The sequence below is a fragment of the Grampus griseus genome (genome assembly GCF_964374135.1).
Source record: "Grampus griseus genome assembly, chromosome: 18".
In the NCBI taxonomy this organism is placed as follows: Eukaryota; Metazoa; Chordata; class Mammalia; order Artiodactyla; family Delphinidae; genus Grampus; species Grampus griseus.
The window spans coordinates 56,522,727-56,542,453 of record NC_139012.1 but is presented as its reverse complement, the minus strand read 5'-3'; the positions used below and the strand labels follow the sequence as shown (position 1 = coordinate 56,542,453).

At 38.8% G+C, this 19,727-nt stretch overlaps 1 protein-coding gene across 2 annotated transcripts in view; it reads left to right on the top strand.

Moving 5' to 3' along the window:
- Positions 1-18,477, top strand: part of EPSTI1 (epithelial stromal interaction 1) — a 98,564-nt gene extending 80,087 nt beyond the window's left edge. For both annotated transcript variants that reach the window (XM_082675428.1, XM_082675427.1), the window contains 3 exons: positions 5,532-5,605; positions 10,742-10,841; positions 17,940-18,477. In XM_082675428.1, the coding sequence (XP_082531554.1) occupies positions 5,532-5,605; positions 10,742-10,841; positions 17,940-17,948 (183 nt within the window). In that variant the 3' untranslated portion in view covers positions 17,949-18,477. The remainder of the gene's footprint in view (positions 1-5,531; positions 5,606-10,741; positions 10,842-17,939) is intronic.
- The last annotated feature ends 1,250 nt before the right edge of the window (positions 18,478-19,727 follow it).

Genomic DNA, 19,727 nt, shown 5'->3' with positions numbered 1-19,727 from the left:
CTTTACCCATGAGTATTTACTTCCTTGGATTTGGTTGGTCTCCTCTCGATATTTTGAGGTCATTTCCACTTTTTCTCATAGCCAAGGACATCTTTGTTCTTCTGGGCAAAGTTACTACTGTGGGGAGCCACAGAACCAAGACTCCTCTAAGCTGTCCCCGGCCCCAAACTCTTCTCCTGTTTTAAAAATCATTCAAAGTAGGGGTTCTTGAACTTCATGGCATTAACTCTCCTGCTTCTACTATGCTTTCCCTCTCGTTGAGCTGAGAGAACACTCTCTCCCGGGAGAAGTATATCCTGCCCGTGTGATGGCACTTTCATGTTTACATAAAGCAGTCGAGCTGAACCATGTCAGAACACGTCCCACCGGAATTCAAACATGATTTCAAAATGACCCTATCCTAGTCTCCAGTTACTACAGCCTTGCTTTGGAACATGCCTTTAAACTCATCAGCTTTCTCAAGCATCCAGCCTTGAACACACCTGTTTGTTGTATAGTTGAGCCTTTGGTAAACTGCAACACAGAGAAGTGATTTCTATAACCTCTAGCAGGAGATGGTGACCCTTTTCCTTCTTGCTGTTAGCTTGGGCCCCCAGCACTGATCCCTGGCAGCCCTTCCTCCAGTGAGAGCAATCCTGGCAGGGTGGGCACAGAAAGTGGCACCGTTTGCAGTGTTGTCCTCATTGACCAGTGTTTACAGGAGGTTCTGCTCTTGGCATCTCCAAGATGATATTTTGTTTTTCCTAGTACTTAAGTACCTTCTCTGTATGGAGCTCTGTCTGAATGCAGGGAGATGAGCAGAGCAGTGAGAAGACACACACTCTTTCCCCTGGGAGCCTTCATGGATGCACTTAAAACGTCGAACATTCAGGAACATTTATTCCTTGTCTCTCATTTGCATCCCTTCCTTCGTATTCCTGTGTCATGTTGCTTGAACTTGTATTCAGTAATGCATCTTTTTGTTTTGTATCACAGTTGTTTCTGGGTCTGTCTCTCTCATTATACTGTGATTTCCTTCAGGTTGGAGCTGGGTCTTCCTTGCATCTGTACCTTCAGCCTGAATCCAGGTGTCTGGAAAACGGTTGGTGCTTCACAAATTTGTGTTGAGTGAGATAAGATTTGACAGTGTCTTAGATGCTGTGCGTCATGTCCCTCTGGCTTAGAGTGTTTTGATTTTCTTAATGTCCAAAGCTCAGTCCTTGGAACAGGAATGACTTATTTTGTATCTATCCAACGAGGTATTGCACTTATGTGTGAGAACCGCATCAATGAACCAGGAATACTCTTATAAAGCATGCAGATGCATCTGCAGTGGCTGTCAGTTCAGCAGAACAAATTAATTAGTTGAAATAATCCTTTGTGCCACCAAAGGAAAACCAGCCTCTCCCTAGTAAATATGGTTTGCTGCTTATAGAATAATAATCCTGAGTGCAGTGGAGCTAGAGCCCCCCCTTCTGCCACCTGGAGCAGTGGTCTTGCATGATGATGCCTCATCAGTTCCCTTACCCTTCCCTCCTGCTCTGTTTTCTCCTCTCCCCTGTCCTTGCCTCTGTAACAGGATGCTGCGTGCTATTCTCTTCCCATCCTCTTTACTTCTTCCCTGAGAGTCCTTGGCTTCATGATGTAGTATTTTGCTCTTTTACATTTTTACATATTAAAAACTGTATGTCCACTGGGATTTTTAAATAAAGGAAAGCATAAAGAAACAGAAATGGTCTCCCACACAGATAAACCTTCTTGATGGTTTGAGGAAGTAATATATTCACATGGTTCAAAAATTAAAAAAAAAAACACTACTTATGATATTAAAGTTTCCTTCCTCTGCCTATCTACTCGCTAGGCTTTTATCTCAGTGATAGTTATAGTTAGCATTTTAGTATGTGGTTTACCATAAAAATGTCTAAAATATGATGTACACCAGCATGTGAGTTAAAATGGATGTATGTGTATCTTTTCTATTTACATGGAAGAGTCCCCCACGAAATTGCTCTGAACCTTTTTTTTTTTTTTTTTTTTTTTGTGGTACGCGGGCCTCTCACTGTTGTGGCCTCTCCCGTTGCGGAGCACAGGCTCCGGACGCGCAGGCTCACCGGCCATGGCTCACGGGCCCAGCCGCTCCGCGGCATGCGGGATCCTCCCGCCCCGGGGCAAGAACCCGGGCCCCCCGCATCGGCAGGCGGACTCCGAACCACTGCACCACCAGGGAAGCCCTGAACCTAACTTTTATTATTTAATGTGTCCTAGAGATCTCACCGTAGGCACCCCCCTCAGTCTATCTGATTCTTTGTAACTGCTGCATAGTATCCTGTTGTGTGGATGGTCTACCTTACTGTGCCAGGTCCTTGTTAACGTGCATTAAGACTTTCTCCTGAACTTTTACTGTTTCAATAATACAAGTATGCCTCTCCTTTTTTTTTTTTTGCCTCTCCTTTTATACATATCTTTGAACACTTCTGCAAAGGATATGTACATTTTACATATCAATGTTTATTGCTCTCCAAAAACTAAATTAGTTTTTATTAACTTAGACACTCCACCAAAGTGCTAGGATGTACCTGATTCTCTATCAAACTTTTCTAGTTTCTCTCACTGTGACAGAAGAAAAATTTTATCTCATTGTTTTGATTTATATTTCTTTGACTTTGTGTGAAGATGATGACTATTTTTAATTTACAGGCAGTCTGTAGTTTATCTGCCAACTTCCTCCTCCTATCCTTGGCCTTTTTCTGTTTGGCGGTTGTATTTTCCTTGTTGGTTTATATAAGGTCTTTAACTACCTCCTCAGGCCTTCCCTGAGACTCCATCTAAAATAGGAACTGAGCCACTGAGCCTCACAACAGTGTGTTTAATCCTTTGCATAGGATTATAGGCGGATATTTTTCTCACTTATTCATGGGCTTCGTTTTTTCCAGAATATAAACTCTTAAGGAGCAAGGATCTCATCTATCTTGTTCATTATCATTTCTCCGTCATGTAGATCCAAGCCTGCCTCATAATAAGCACTCAGATATTGTTGAATGACTGAATAAAAGAATAATTGAATTAGCCTATGTATGTCATAAACATTTTTTTAAGTTTTTTTTCCCCAATTGAAGCTTTGAATTTTCATACAGCCAAATTTATTAATCCTTTTCCTTTATGATTTCTGGACCTTCCTCATTCCAAGTTTATAAATAAACTTACCCATGCCTCCTTTGGAAACTTCTGTGGTTCCATCTTTTAGATTCAAATCCTAGGGCTCTATAAAATTTATTTTGATATAAAAATAAAGGATCTTGTCCTAATTTTCTCACAGTAGTTGGCTAGTCCATCATCATTCATTGAACTCTCTCTCCTGCAAGGGTTTAGCACAACTACTTATGGTAAACTGTGTTTCCATGTAGTAAGTCTTTACCTGGACTCAATCAGATTGTTTTAATTACTGTAGTTTCATGATATGTTTTAATATTTGCGGAAGCTGGTTCTCCCTCATTTCTTTTTTTTTGTTTGCGGTACACGGGCCTCTCACTGTTGTGGCCTCTCCCGTTGTGGAGCACAGGCTCCGGACGCGCAGGCTCAGCGGCCATGGCTCATGGGCCCAGCCGCTCCGCGGCATGTGGGATCTTCCCGGACCCGGGCATGAACCCGTGTCCCCTGCATCGGCAGGTGGACTCTCAACCACTGCACCACCAGGGAAGCCCACGAAATGTTTTTTAAAAAGGCACAATAAGCCAGTATGTAGAACAAAAGAACAGGCCAGGAGGCTGGAGCAAAAAAACCAAACAAACCAGGATATCAGCACAATTTCAAGCTGGAAAGTAGAGCAGGAAAAGGCAGAACTCATTTTCAAGAAGTGGTAACACTGAAGTTGAAGCAGTCCCGATACAAGTGTGGAATTGGAGGCAGCTGGTATTTCTGAGGGCTAGGGTTGAAAGAAGGATGACTTGGAAATCTAACTCAGGAATGGTAAGACCCCTAGGACCCTTCCCCCACCTCACTGAAAGTTTAAAAAAAAAAAAGTTGTAAGGATGAGGGATGAGGATGGTGGTGTACCAGGAAGGGAAGTTGGAATTGGGATGGAGGTAGTAATAGAGATATAAATCTTCTCCATGGTAGGAAGCCAAAAAAAAATACTATTTTTTTTTAAATTAAGAAATAGAATATTCATGCTTTGAAGGAGATAAATGACAGATGAAACCACACACAAAAATTGAACATGATTGTGTGGGTGAGGGAGAGGACTGGAGCTTCTTTTATTTTAATATAAGCCTAGTATAAGTAGTACTGTTGCTTGGTAGACTTTTAAACTATGTTCATATAGCGACAAAAATTAAAATGAAAGACTTTATGCCATTGTAGAGAATGAGTCTCTAGCACAAGGCTTGGCATCGAGGTATTTAATAAGTACTTGTGAAGTGGCTGAATGAATATTATTCAGTTATTTAGAAAAGTCTCCAATTTCACCCTTGTCATTGGTGCTAGGTAGAAATTAGAATTAAATAATGTGCTTTAGGGATTAATGAGTAGCATATTTGGATTATCACAGTATAAGAAACCAGTCTTTTTATTCTGGAGACTATAGAATGTTGGAAGGCCTTTGAGTATAGTTAAAAGAACAAAATGTCAATCTGAACTTTGAATTTGTTTTATACTTTTCATCATGGAAGTATGGGGGTTAAAAAAATACATGTGTTCGTATGTGTTTATCAAGAGGTGACAATATTTTCTCTCTCAGAAAACCTCTTTGACTTAGGCACTAACTTATGACGTGGGCCTGATAACTTCCCTCTGCCCTTTTCTGTCTTTGACATGAGGTTATAACTTGGTCTGCCTCAAGATGTATGCAGTTGAGTATTGAGATTCTCTGGCACCTAGTTCTTTGGTTTAATACTGTAAACACAGTAACTGAGTGTGGAAGTTGTTGCCTCTTCCAAGAATATAATCAGAATGTCAGAAACTAGAGATTTAGTTTTAGTAACATGATCTCCTATTTGAAGCAAAGTATCCTCTCCAGGGAGTCCAAAGTTCTGCTAGTATATGAAGTAACCAGTCAATGATAGGTGAGTATTATTCTCCAGAATGGAAAGTGTTTTTGGAATTGCTCTACAGAATCAAGTCCAATATATATTTGTAAGTAGCCATGAATTTGTTGGAGAAAAAGAAGCTTTTTTTTAGAGAAATTACCAAGAAATAGTATTGTGTAACATTCGTTAAGGAACTAATTTGTTTTTTCTTTGTAAGACACAGGTGAGCTTGGCTCACATTGTGTTTTCCTCTGTGTTACGTTGTACCGAATGGTCTAATATCTTGAACATGCACATTGGCTTTTTAATCTCACAATTTTACACTCACAGAGTTATTATTTGACTAAGGCACAATTATTTTTGCTACCTGGTTATGTAAGAAAATAATTTCACATGGAAATGGTACTCAGGTAAAAGTTTCAAAAATGAAATATTGTACCAGCTAAGGTCAAATACTTAATTGATTTGGGTGTCTTCTGTACAACCATGTTAATGGAAAACCATATTTTAAAATTTCATTGTTCCTAGAGTGAATTACTGGAATTTAAACGAGAGCAAGAGGAGGAAGAAAGAGCCAAAATCCAGCAGGCTGAACACAGGAGGTATAAATGGCAATAAAATGAGCATCCTTGGTTAAAACACTACCTATAAAGTTTTTTCAATGTTTTGGGGAAACACTTAAGTAATATTGAATACAGTTTTGGAATCTATATTACCTTTGAATCTTTATATTATTGGGGTGTGGTATTTGTGAGGATGCCAGCTGCTTTGCGTGCACACACACACATACATGTACAATATCCAATTCTTCTGAACTGGTGGCATAAATTGACACTAGAAAGTGAAATCAGCTCTCAAGCTATATGTTTATTTAGGTCATACTTAATTTCCCCCCCATGGAACAAAGCATATTAATCCTTTGATATGATGCTTTACCATTTGTAGACTACTTTAGAATGATTGAACTAGTATAGATGGTAAGATACTCATACTTGAGTATAAAAGCTCAGACAAGAACTACCATTAAAATTGTTTTATGTTGACTAACATATTAGGGAAAAAATCTTAAAATAGAACTAGTAAGTAATTTTTAATAGTGGAAATAGTCTCTATCTTATTTCTAATGTCAGGCAGTAAGAGTACCCAGAATATCATGTTGATGTTGGACCAGTGCTCGTAACTACCATAGATATCATTATTCTAGATTTTCCTAGGGAGCAGCTGGGTTATTTGAGTTTACTGCAGTGTGATTGTCGCAGGAGAAGAATTTAATGTAAAGGCTTTCATGACTTAAAGGAGCAAATTCTTTTGAAACTGACTGGCTTCACTTATGTGTTTAACCCTCCCACTATCACTAAGGTGTATTTTTAAATTGTGGTGGTTTCATTTTGTAAATGAGACTTTAAAAAGTGTTAATGGAAGCTCCCAGTTCTGCTGCAGCTGCCAACCGTGGATGTGTACTCATGTTATTTTGACTGGATTTTTCTGCTTCCATAGCCCAGTCAGAACAGTTTTAAAATATCAAATGTGAATTTATGTGTTCTTCTCTGGTTATAAGGAAACATAAAAACTCTGATACACTGGTTAGACTATTTTGTTGGGTAAAGGGGAACTGTTACTGCTACCTATTTTATAATAAAGTAGGTCATGAATTAGTTTAGTCTTTTACTTTTCTTTCTCTTTAAAAGTCTTCCTATTAAAAAACCTGATATTGTATTTCTATAACACTGGTTAGTAGTAGCCAGTTACTTCTCTGAATTTCTGAGAATTGGATTATAAAGCTTTAAGCATTTTAAAGATAGTGGTATGTCACATTAATAGGTCCCATTGCTAAGAAATTAATCTTCAATGGGCACCCAATAAAAATGCATTATTTGATTAGAGGTGGAAAAGATTACTTTTTTGTTACAGGAACCTTGACCCTTATTCTTTATTTCCTTATTGCTGAACATCTAAATATTGGTGGCACTATTTATTTCCTACATTTCCTATTCTTTCTATTGATTCTAGTTAAATGTAGATCCAAATTTAATCCAATAGGAAATCTCTCTGGATAATAAACTCAGTAATCAGTTTTGAAGCAACTGATCAAGTCTTTAAACATATTTTATGCTCTCTATCAGCTTTTGATAAAACTTATGTTTGTATTGTCCTTTGGAGTTTATAGTGAGCTTTTCTATGTTATATGAAAATACTCGTTCAGTTGTCTCTTAATGAATAAAATAGCTGTGTCCATTCCTGCTGAGGGCAACAATACAGACTATGTAGTTTGAGCGTATGGGACAAAAGTTAGGTTTTCTCCAGGGACATAATTTTATTGGAGACAAAAAGACAATGTGTTTCCTACTGTTTGGAAGTTCACATAGCAGAAAGTGCAGCCCTGAGTTTTATAACAGAAAGCTTGTAGATTCCTAATAAGCTTTACAATGAATCCCATAATGATTGAACCTGATTGCACCTGAACCTGACCCAGTGTAACTTTTTGAGTAAGAGAAGAAAGTTGAAGCTCCAGTGGGAAAAGACAGAGCACTGTGGTCAAGGACTTGAAAGGATCTGGGCCACAAGCTGGAAATTGGAATGAACTGAACTGATTTATTGAAACTTGGACCATCCTTGAACAATAGTTTTTATCCTTAGAAGAAAATTCAGAGCACTAGCTTGACAGCAATGAAATGTATGTATTTTGTAACACTAGTAAACAAAAATATAAACTGGTACTTTTTTCCCCTATTTGAATTTGTTACTGAGTCCAGGCTCGTACTTCTCGTCCCATGACAGCCCAATAAATCAGAGACGAGGTGCTGGGGCAAGGAATAGCGACTTTATTCGGAAACCGGCAAACTGAGAAGATGGTGGACTCGTGTCCCAGAGAACCATCTTGCCTGAGTTAGAATTCAGGCTTCTTTTATACTAAAAAGGGAGGGAGTAAAGTCAAACATTTCCTGGTTCCCATCAGCCTCCAGAGGGGATGTGTTAATTTCTTCCTCCCTGCAGTCATTCACAGGTGGGCCTGGTCAGGATGCTTTCTGTGAGCTAAACAGGTATTTTACCTCATTATCTGAGAGGAAGGGTTCTCAAAAATGGGCCATTCTGTATAATTTAAGCTTATTGGCAACATCCCTTTAGTGATTAACTTGTAGTAGAATACAAAAGATTCTTCCCTATTACAAATTCTTGATAGAAATTGAAAAAGGTAATCTGTTTACCACCCATGATCTCTAGTTGACCCACTCTGCTGTCCTCTTAGTAACATGCTTAAAAGTGAATCACATCACCTTGTGTGCATCACAAGTTATCCATCTTCAAAGTGTTTGAGTGAATTGAGTGCAGTGGACAGTGAACTACATTCACTACCATGGGAAATTTCACAATGCAGCTGCAGTCACAGAAGCAGGCCGAGGTGGGGACCATGCACCTGGACAATTCATTCATTCACCTCTTACATATCAGGGCACACTCTGTGAAGCCTTTGTTCTAGGCACTGGGAATAGGCGTAAACAAGGCAGAGAAGGTCCCTGACTGCATGGAATTTACAATCTGGAGGAAAGAAACAGAAGTCAACAATTTAACGGCGAGATTATTTCAGACAGTGATACACACCAGGAGGACCACGTCACAGAGCGATGTTAAGAGAGAGATTAGAGACGATAGTTCCTCAATGAAGAGGTGACATCCAAAAACAAGAGCTGGTCACATAGAGATGGGGGGGCGCAAATCATACAATGGAATGCCCCCTCTTATCAAGCATAGGAACAAAAGCAAAGGCCCTAAGTCAGGAATGAGCTTGGTCTTTCTGAGTCCCAAATGATTTGATTATAGATGGTGAGGAAGAGAATAATACAACATGAGGTAAGAAAGGTAGGCAGGAAATAGAAGATTCTGTAAGCCAATGATTTTATTCTAAGACTAATAGGAGTCATGGGAGGGTTTTAAACAAAATTCCGGAAGGCATGATCCCTTTTATAATTTAGTAGGGTGGTTGTATGGAGAACAGATTGCAGAGGGCAGGAGTGGAGGCAGAAGCAAGATGAGAGACGACAGGGATTTGTACTAGAATGGTTGTCATCAAAAGAAATGGGTGATTTAGGATGTGTCTAGTGGGTGAAGCCAACAAGAATTCTAGTGGATTGGATGTGGGGTGGGATGGGGGATACTGAGGGAAAGCCCATCTTTGTTACTGACAAAAAGACTGGATAAAAACAGCCCCAGGCGTATGGACCATCCAGCATACCATTGGTTGTGTAGTTTTAGGGGGATCAAGGTCAGTTCTGTCTTCCTTAATATTCAAGTCTCCAGCTCAAGTATCTTATTTCGACCTGCATGCTGAGAGGTCTAGAAAAGGTGACTTAAACATTCAGTTCTGCAGTGAACCAGGCTGACCAGAATATGGCACCTGGGTAGATTTTATGGTGAGAGATTAAAAAAAGCCTTCTGATAACTAAGATGTGACCACTGCCAGACGCGGCTTGGAGTTGAGGAGAAAACAGCAACCCCATAAGCCAGAGACTAACCTGGGTCAACATGCAGTTGGCATTTTAGCTGGCACACTGAGCAAGACCGCTAGGCAAACCCCCAGGCTCTGATTTTGCCACTCAGCAGTCATTATCCTCAAAGTTCCCAAATCTCCCACAGTCGCAGACTTACAGCCACCCACCATGACCACATTCGCTAAACTTCATGACTAAAAAGGAGGCTAACTTGACTGGGTCCTGCCTAGCCTCCCTTCCACAAGCATGGATTGAGTGGTTGCTGTGTTCCAGGCACTCTGTTTCTGCTGAGAAGCCTATGGTCTTCATGACACTGTTCCTCAATAACCCGTTCACATCATAGGGTACCTGTTACAATGCTATTTCTCCAGCCACCATGTCCCTGACTCTACTCAGCCATACATGGGCAACTCAGAGCATGGTGTGGCCTTTTTCTTTTTTAACTTCAAAAAGTGTAAGATATAACACACAGAAAGTCCATGAAATGAATATTTAGGATGATTAATTATAAAATGGACATCCAGGTAACCAGCTCCAGGAATAGAATGCAACCATCATCCTATAGGTAGCCTTATCCTGACCTTTATGATAATCACTTCCTGCCTTTCTTTATCGTTTTACCTCCTATATGTTAAACTTAATTTCTGAAATTGGTTGCTGCAAGTATGACCGAACATCAGGGAAAAATGTACCCCTCCCTTCTTTTGAAAGCTTGGGCTCCCTTCTTCTGATATTTCCCTTTTCCCACACTCTCTTCCTATTTTCCTTCTACTTTTCACTAATGGGATTTACCTTAGCAAGACTGGCAATGGGGTACAGGATATATGGGAGGGACATCTGTCTTGTAAAAACACCACCACAGAGCTATGTTTGGTTTCTCTTTATGTTTTAGCTCTTGCTGAAGCTTCCATCTTTCCTCAGCTTCTGGGGTTCACTCCTGGCATGGCCCTGAGGGGTGTGGTTGCTTGGGTGACCAAGGCTCTTGTGGAACTGGTAGAGGTGGGTAAGTGAAACTCTGAAGTTAAGAATTTATGCCCCTTTTGGTCTGAGCCAAGACTGGCACGGGCTCCACCAAAGGACTGTTCACAGCGTGTCATATGGTTAATGTGAAAAGAAGTGTCTGTAGATTTCTTCTGAGCTGAATGGGGGCAGCAGTCCCCACAGTCAGTTCAGACAGCACATTAGGTTCTCAGAAATCTCTCAGCCCTGCAGCGAGCTTTCCACTTACACACATTTTTCATTGTTTTAAAGGGTAAATAATGCTTTTCTGGACCGACTCCAAGGTGAAAGTCAACCAGGTGGCCTCCAGCACTTTGGAGGCTATTGGAATATGAATAGTGGTAACAGCTGGGTGAGTTTTATTTTTATTTTTTCTAAAAAAAATCTTTCAAAGTTGAAGAATAAAAACAATGAGAGTTTTAAAAATATGTTGTGGCCTTCTTCCCAGATACTATTTTTTTTTGGCGTGCTATTCAGCTGTGTGATGGGCAGTCAGCCAGGGTGATTACTGTAAATTCCACAATAGCTTCTGAGAGATGGAGAAGGTCCTGATTTCAGCTCCAGTCAATGCCAATCACAATAAAAAATGACACCTGCCCTTTGTTTGCTGTGTGATTGCCTGGACTGCAAGGCTTTTTAAAAAATCACCCTTTGCCCAGACCTAAAACAAAAACAAATGAACATTTTTTTTCAGGAAGATTTTCAGTGACATATGGTTATAAAAATAGTAAGCATTCTCTTGTAATATATTCTTTCAGTGAAACTAGCACGTCAAAGAAACCAGCATTTAATTTTTCACTACAAAATGATTTTTAGAAACCCCTACAGCAAAATGCACTTTTTGAAAATGAAATGTTCTTACAGATTTCCGTGAAGAAAACCTTGCAACTGTGTTGTAATATGTGTGTAATGTGTTTTGTGTGCACAATATATTATTGAAACAGCACCAAAGCTTTGGAATGTATGGGATTGTGGGGTTTGCAATGTGTACAGAATCAAAACTAACTACAGTGGGTTTTACAATTTAATTGAAGCCCAAGTGTATATGTACCTACTCAAAAAAACCAGAATGGAGGGCTTCCCTGGTGGCGCAGTGGTTGAGAGTCCGCCTGCCGATGCAGGGGACACGGGTTCGTGCCCCGGTCTGGGAAGATCCCACATGTCGCGGAGCGGCTGCCCCGTGAGCCATGGCCATTAAGCCTGCGCGTCCGGAGCCTGCGCTCCGCAACGGGAGAGGCCACAACAGTGAGAGGCCCGCATACCGCAAAAAAAAAAAAAAAAAACCCAGAATGGATAGAAACCTTTAAACTGGTAAAATACAACAAAGTAATCAAATGCTTGCTGACCTGGAAACTCTAGAGGAGATCACCCCTTAACAAATACTTGATGGACAAAAGATCATTTTTGAGAAGACAATCTGTTAGAAATCTTATATGCATGTTTCCTTGGAATGCATCTAGTGGTTAAAATTTATGGATAGATTTCAAAAATGTATCTATATATTGAAGATAATTAAGTGTAGACAAATTTGTAGAGAATGCACAGTGGATGTGTCTATTTATAAGGTATGCTCATGTGTATCACTATGGCGTTCAGAATAGGGACAATGTACAAGAGAGAAAAAAGAATCAAAACACAGTATCTTTGCATCTTGTGGGAAATTGACATATTACTGACATAAGAATACACGAGTAAGAGTCATGTGGAAAATAGGGCATTGTGAATTTAAGACTATCCAAGTTTATAGAATTTATAAGTTGTGAAATGTGATTGAAACTCAGATTTTGGACAGGACTTGGAAACTTGCTGTACATTTTCTCCTCTACTTAATAATTCCTCCACCACCACCACCACCAATTTAGAAGGTACATATACATAGAAAAATACCTGGGATTGAAGGGAAGATGATGGGAGAGAGTAAATGAAGACTGCATGGGCTGCTGTTAGGAGAATGAGGATATGGGAGTCTGGCTCACCACTGACTATTGGTAGGTCTTAGGTAAGTGAGCTGTGAATCTCCACGTAGGTTCCTCACAGATAAAAAGAGAGGAACGTTGCTTTCTCACGATGTGATGTGAGTGAGGATGATTGAAGATTCCTTAGTAAGATAGGCATATCCAAGTCCAAAGTGTATACTGGCTTCTCCCTTGCGTGAAAGAAGCAGTGACACAAAGGTAAGAACTTGCTCAGTCTCCCATCTCCACCTCACTTACCTACACATATCTCTTCCTCTATGTCTGCTTTTCCTTATGGACCAGATTCTATCTCCTCCACCTACTGGGGAACTTTGTTCTAACAATGTTCTTCTCTCTCTCCTGAACTGTCAGCTGTCATCTTGACTAGAAAATTCCCATCAGCAGAAAACTTAAATAAATATACATTATATATTGAAGCCCCTTTCCCTCTTGCTACTGTCTTGTTTCTTTGTTCCCCTTTAGAGAAAAACTTTGGGGTATCTATCCTGTCTCCAATTTCTTTCCTCCCTTTTCTCTTAAACCCAGTCTAATCGGAATTTAGACCATATCTGTCTAACCACAGTGTTCTTCTCATGGCTCCTGACATTGTCTACATTACAAAATCAAATGGTTATTTCTCAATTTTCATCTTTTGACCGATCAGCATCATTTGTCATGGTGAATCACTGCCTCCTCTTTGAACCTCTTTTTTACTTGGCTTCTGGGACACTGTACTCTCCTGGGTTTCCACCTATTTCAGTGGCCACTCCTTTCTGTTCTCCTTTGCTGAATCCCCTGTATCTTTCTGTCCTCTTAACACTGGAGTGCCTCAGGGATCCACCTTGGACCATCTTCTTTACATTCATTTAATACCTTCATGGCCTCATTCATTCTTATGAAATTAAATACCAATATGCTCTGTACTCCCAAATTTCAATTTCCAGCCTAGACCTCTTCCTCTAGACTTGCAGATCCATTTGTCTACCCAACATCCCTACTTGCATGTCTAATAGACATTTCAACCTTAATATGTCTAAAACTTCACCTTTGATCCTCTTTACCCCAATGCTCTATCTGCACTTTTTCCTGTTTGCGTAACAGTACAACCCATCTCTCACATCCTCACAGCTGACCCATCATCAAATCTTCTTGACTCTTCCTTCAAAATAGATCCCAACCTCTATCACTGCTCATCTCAATTCTTGAAATAGTCTCCTCGATGGTTTCCTTGCTTCCACACTTACCCACCTAGAGTCTGTTCTCAATATGAGACTGAAAAATAAGTCAGACCCTGTCACTCCTCTGCTCAAAGCCCTCCAATGGCTCTGATAACTCTCCAAATGTTTGGAGTAAAAGCCAAAGTCCTTAGAGTAAAAGCCAAAGGATTTCTATTTACTAACCCTTACAGGGGCTCCATGATCTAGACCCCACTCTACTCCTCTGGCACTCTCCTCCTACTGCCCTTCTTCCTCATTCCTCCCAGCCATGCCAGCTTTCTGGCTGTTCTTTGAAAACTTAAGAACTGGCTGCTCCCTCTGTCCTCTTCTCCAAAGTGTCCAAATGATTTGTTCTCTTTCAAGTATTTTCTTGAGTTCCAAGAATTCCTTGGCCATTCATTTAATGCTGCCACCTGTGCCCTTACCCCAGGCTCTTGTCATTCTCTTTGCAGTCTCCATTTCTTTATTCAGTAGCACTCTGCAACTTCTAACCTAATTTTCTAACATCATTTTCTTAGATGTTTTGTTGACTAATTACTCTTATTCTCTCCCTGTGGTAATTTATGTTCTATCTTCCATCAGAGCAGGGCCCTTTGACTGTTTTGTTCACTGATATATCCCAAGCATAACACAGTGACTGGAACTTACCACAAGCACAGGGAAACATGTGGTTGTGGCTGAGGTCACCAAAATGACAGAGATTTAGAACCAAATGATGTGTAATAATAAAATGATTAGATACTGAATTTAAAATAACTATGTATAAAACATTTGATGGAATAAATATTGGATTTGAAACGATGAGCAAAAACAAGAGATACAGACAACCAGGAAGATTTCAAAGAGAGCAAAACAGAACTTCTAGGAATAAAAAAATACAATCTTTGAAATTAAAGCACCCAATGAATTTATAACAAAAAGAATACAAATTAAGAATTAAACCAAAATATCATTTTTCATCTATTATTTGGCAAAGCACAAGAGACTGACAACATACTCTGTTGGCAAGATGGGGGAAACAGTCTCTTTCACACTTTGGCGGTGGGAATTCAAAATGATTTAAACCATATCTAGATTAGTTACTGTCTTCCCATAAAATAAAAACCAGGCCTACACATATTACAGAAAAGTTTTACTAAATGTTCAAGAAACAGATTATTCCAAATGTCTAGAATGTTTTCCAGATAAATGAAAAGGAGGGAGTATTCTTCCAAAGGATTAAGCAGGTGAATGTAACTATGAATCAAAATCAAAGACTATATAGAAAATAAGTTATAGCCAGTCTCACTCATAAACATAGATTAAAAAAATCACAACAAAATTGTGACAGATTCAATAATGAATTTCTTAAAAAAAGCATAGTATATCCTTATCAAATTATATTCATCCCAGAAATACAAGCTTGGCTATCACAAATAAACAAAAAAACCCCAAAAAATCTCCAAGATAATTTACCTCATAAATTATAGGAGAAACACCATATGATCATCTCAATAGATACAGAGAAAGCACTTGATTAAGTTTCAATACTCATTTGCAGTAAAAACTTCTAGCAAACTAGGAATAGAAAAGAAATTTCTTTAGCTAATACAGGGATCAAAGTTCTATAATAAAAACACATCAAAAGCTTTTCTTTTGAATCAGATATAAGCATTGAAAAGGAAAATATTTATAAATCACAGATGATACAATTATCTACTGAGAAAATCCAAAAGAATTTATATTAAAATTATTAGAATAAACAAGGGCCTAGCCATGTTGGTAGATAGAGGATCAATATATAAGAACTAAGTTTGTCTCTACGCGTAGAGAATCAACAAAGAAACCTAATAAAAAGGTAAAACCAAAGATGTATATTACCTTTAAAATACATATACAATTTTATAGAAAGACATTAAGGAATAAATAAATGGTGTTTTACCTTGTTAATGGATATGAATGAGCTCTCAAATAATCCGTTGATTTAGTTAAATTCTAATCAAAGAACCAAGAATAGCCAATTCACTCCTAAAAATATAGAAGTACATATGGGACTTAATAAAATATTTAATATGGTATAGAATTGGCACATGCAGACCCAACTATTTCAGGAATTTTGTTGTATGACAAAAGATAGAGCCCATCATAAGGGGAAAATGGACTCTCTTCAACAAATGCTGTTGGGACAATTGAGTACCCACATGAAATCATTAAAAAAATCAATTCCAGGTAGAGTAAAGCTTATAAATAGAAAGGAAGACTTTTTAAATTCTAGAAGAAAATAGACTATTTATAAAATTGAGCTAGGGAGGATTTCATAAGACCCAAGGTATAAACTAAAAAGAAATGATAAATATACATTAAAATAAAACATCTGTTCATCAAAGGACACCATACAAAAATAAGAAAAGTTATAAACTAAACTTTTAGTGTGGATATGTTTTATAAATAACAAGTGGACAAGAGGTTAGTATACAGAATATATTTAGAATGTGGCATTTGTTTAGAAGTTGGTAGATGACAATTAAGCTCCTACAAGGAATCAGAGAGGAGAGCTCACAGATGGGGCTTGGAGGATATGCTGGAATCAGTAAAAAGCCAAAGACAGAGAAAGAAAGGAGGAAGGCAGAAAATATGATAAAACTATGATGAAAGCCAAAGAAAGAAAAACTTGTTTCTTGAAACATCATATGGACACTTAAGTAGTAGGCCTTTGATCAGCATATTTTGGGTAGAAAAATTAGACCGATCTTTATTTTTAAAGCTTTTTCTAATTTAAATCACATTCTTCTCAGGTTACTTAATACATATTTGTTATTTGATTACTTATAATTTTTATTTTTTAAAAATTTTATTGGAGTATAGTTGATTTACAACGTTGTGTTAGTTTCAGGTGTACGGCAAAATGATTCAGTTATACTCATACATGTATTCATTCTTATTCAGATTCTTTTCTCATATAGATTATCACAGAATATTGAGTAGAGTTCCCTGTGTTATACAGTAGGTCCTTGTTGGTTATCTATCTTATATATAGTAGTGTGTGTTAATCCCATGCTCCTGATTTATCCCTTTCCCTCCCTCTGGTAACCATAAATTTGTTTTAGATATCTGTAAGTCAGCTTCTGTCTTGTAAGTAAGTTCATTTGTATCATTTTTAAAAAATTAGATTCCATATATGAGTGATATCATATGATATTTGTCTTTGTCTGATTTACTTCACTTAGCATGATAATCTCTAGGTCCATCCATGTTGCTGCAAATGGCATTATTTCATTCTTTTTTATGGCTGAGTAATATTCCATTGTATATATGTACCACATCTTATTTATCCATTTCTCTGTCGATGGACATTTATGTTGCTTCCATGTCTTGGCTATTGTAAATAGTGCTGCAGTGAACACTGGGGTGCATGTATCTTTTCAAATTATAGTTTTCTCCGGATATATGCCCAGGAGTGGGATTGCTGGATCATATGTAATTATATTTTTAGTTTTTTAAAGATGCTCTATACTGTTCTCCATAGTACCATATTCTTTGATAATTTAAAATTGCTTTTATATTAAAAATTTTTTTTTGGTCTTCTAGAGTCCTTTATTACTTTTCATGATGCATCTAGGGTAGGATGTTTAAAGAATCACTTCAAACGATCCCTTCTCTGATACCAGTAGGTGAGACCCTTTGAGATGCTGTGGCAACACTGAATCCAGTGTCTTCAAAGGCAGTTAAGCATTTGCCATGACCCATGAGGCAACCTAAAATTTTAGTTTCCCAGAATGTTAGAGCACCAATAGTCTGAATCCCAGGTGTACCTTGGCCTAGCAGTCTGGGAGGCCTGATGGAGATGTCATGACTGTTTGCACATAGTGGGGGGAGGGGACTCATTTAAGTCTATCTCCTTTCCTCAACGTCCCCTTAGAAGTCACCTTCCTGCTGTATAATACAGTGCACCTCTACTCCATACAGTTCCATTTAAATTGCTCTGCTCCATACTATATTTGCCCTGTCCTTGCTGTAACTATGGAGGCGGGTGACAATATTTGTGAACGCTATTAGTTGTGACCCGTGTTAGCCTATCTCTCAGAACACAGCTGATGAGCTGTCGTTCAATAAGCCATTACATTGTTGACAGAGACCATTTTGTGACTCAAAATGGAACTTGAAAATTAAATCACTTCACTGGGACTTGAAATCATTAAAAAAATAGGTAGAGTGTTTTTTTGGAGGAACTTCATTTTGGATTTACAAAGGCTTTGAATTTTGTTGCTGGTACTAATTTTTGTTTTCTTTTTCTTCCAGGATATATGAGAAATATTTGCTTACAACTGGCCTTTGTCAACTGACCTTGAAAAACCACACGAGATGTTTTTCCTTCTTGCAGTTTTGTTCAGCCTAACTGTTTTTACCTTGCCTTCAACTGCCCACCCACTCAGCTGAGCATCTGGGGATGACTGGTTTCTCCCTGTCATTATTTATGCATGTTTGTAGGAGCTGATTACTGAACTCATATTTAATCTCTACTGCCAGTGAAATGCTGCATTATTTTTCTAATTGGTTTCACCTCGTATTGGAAGTATAATTATAGACGTGTTAGTAAGATAGAAAAGGAGGGAATCATTTGATGCTTTCAGGTTAGTGAGAGCTGTGGGTGCTGCATGCCTGTCTCTCTAAACAGCTAATTCTTATCTAATTCTCAGATCAGGTTTGGGGAAGCTTTGGCACCTTTAGATTTGAATCCCTGCTTTCTTAATTCAGGGCACAAATGTGAGCAAAAGAAAAAAATAAATCTTTTATATGCTTTTAAACAAATTTATAAATAAAATTTGAACTGCTTCTGTATAAATGGCTTTTGGTTTTTAATGAAAAGCTCTTGAGGGGTCTCATTTTTATATTCTCCTCTACAGTCCATAGAGATCAAATGTAGTACGATAATCACTATTGGATTTGGCTTTGGTCTTGACTGACTTACTAATACTGTTCTTCTGGTTTCTCAGAGTGGGATAGTTCATTTCCTGAAAGGCCATGAAAAAAATCGGCTAGACACAGATACCACGTGTGGTTTGTAGGTATTTTGGAAACTTGTCTTTGCTCATGCAACCTATTTCCTATTACTAATTCAGTAGGTTTTCCTGTTCTACTTTTATGACCTTGAACCAGTTTGTAGACACTAGTGTGAGAATATTGGTTTTCCACACTGTATGGTCTGGCCACCCCCATCCCCCCACGTTATGTAGGTGAAGCACTGTAGCACTGCATTTAATCTTAGAAGGAAGGTTGGAAGAGTAGATAATTTTTGCAGCTGGACACGAGTAGACAACACTTTGCAGCATTTAAGAGATCTTCTGTGTTACCAACTGCTCTGTTGTAAGTAACTTTCTAAACGTATATTTAGGGCAACACTGGGATTTCAGGTCCTTGGGCCGAGATTGAGGGAGCTCACAGAAGTGGGGTGAGGGTGTGGTACAGAAAGAGCTGCACTGGGTGGTGGTGATGGTGGTGGTGGCTGACAGCAGATGGTGCTCAGCTCGTTTCTTTGGAGTAAACAATGCAGACACTCTTGGTTTCCCTCTCTTCTGCCAGCTGAACCTACGTTAGTGCTGTTGACAGTGATATAAAATGTTTGGTCCATCTAAATCTTTGTCACTGCCTAATATGGGGAAAATGAAATCCCTCAGCCTGGGTTGGAAACACCGCCAACCTGATTGTAGGTGTGTGGATGTCACAGGCATTTTACTGCTGTGGCATGCAGCCATTTCAGTCCTACACCTGCCAGCCTGGCTACCTCACAGTCCATGGCCATGTTCTGGTTTTTGTGTCTACGCTTGGCCTTCCTCACTTGCCGCTATTTTCCAGTGTGTAACCTGGAGTCAATATAGGGGAAAGAGATGCTTTCTTACTTTGGGGAATCTTAAGAAAGTTGGTGTCAATTTTCTTTCTACTGCCTGCCATATCCTGCATTCCCAAAGATTTTGTTCAGGTGTCTGGTCTCATAAAAAAAATCATTGTGCGGGTATGGAAAATTGTGACTTTATGGCCCAAATTATCTCGACTACATATGGGATGGTAAACATCTTCCTTGAACAATTC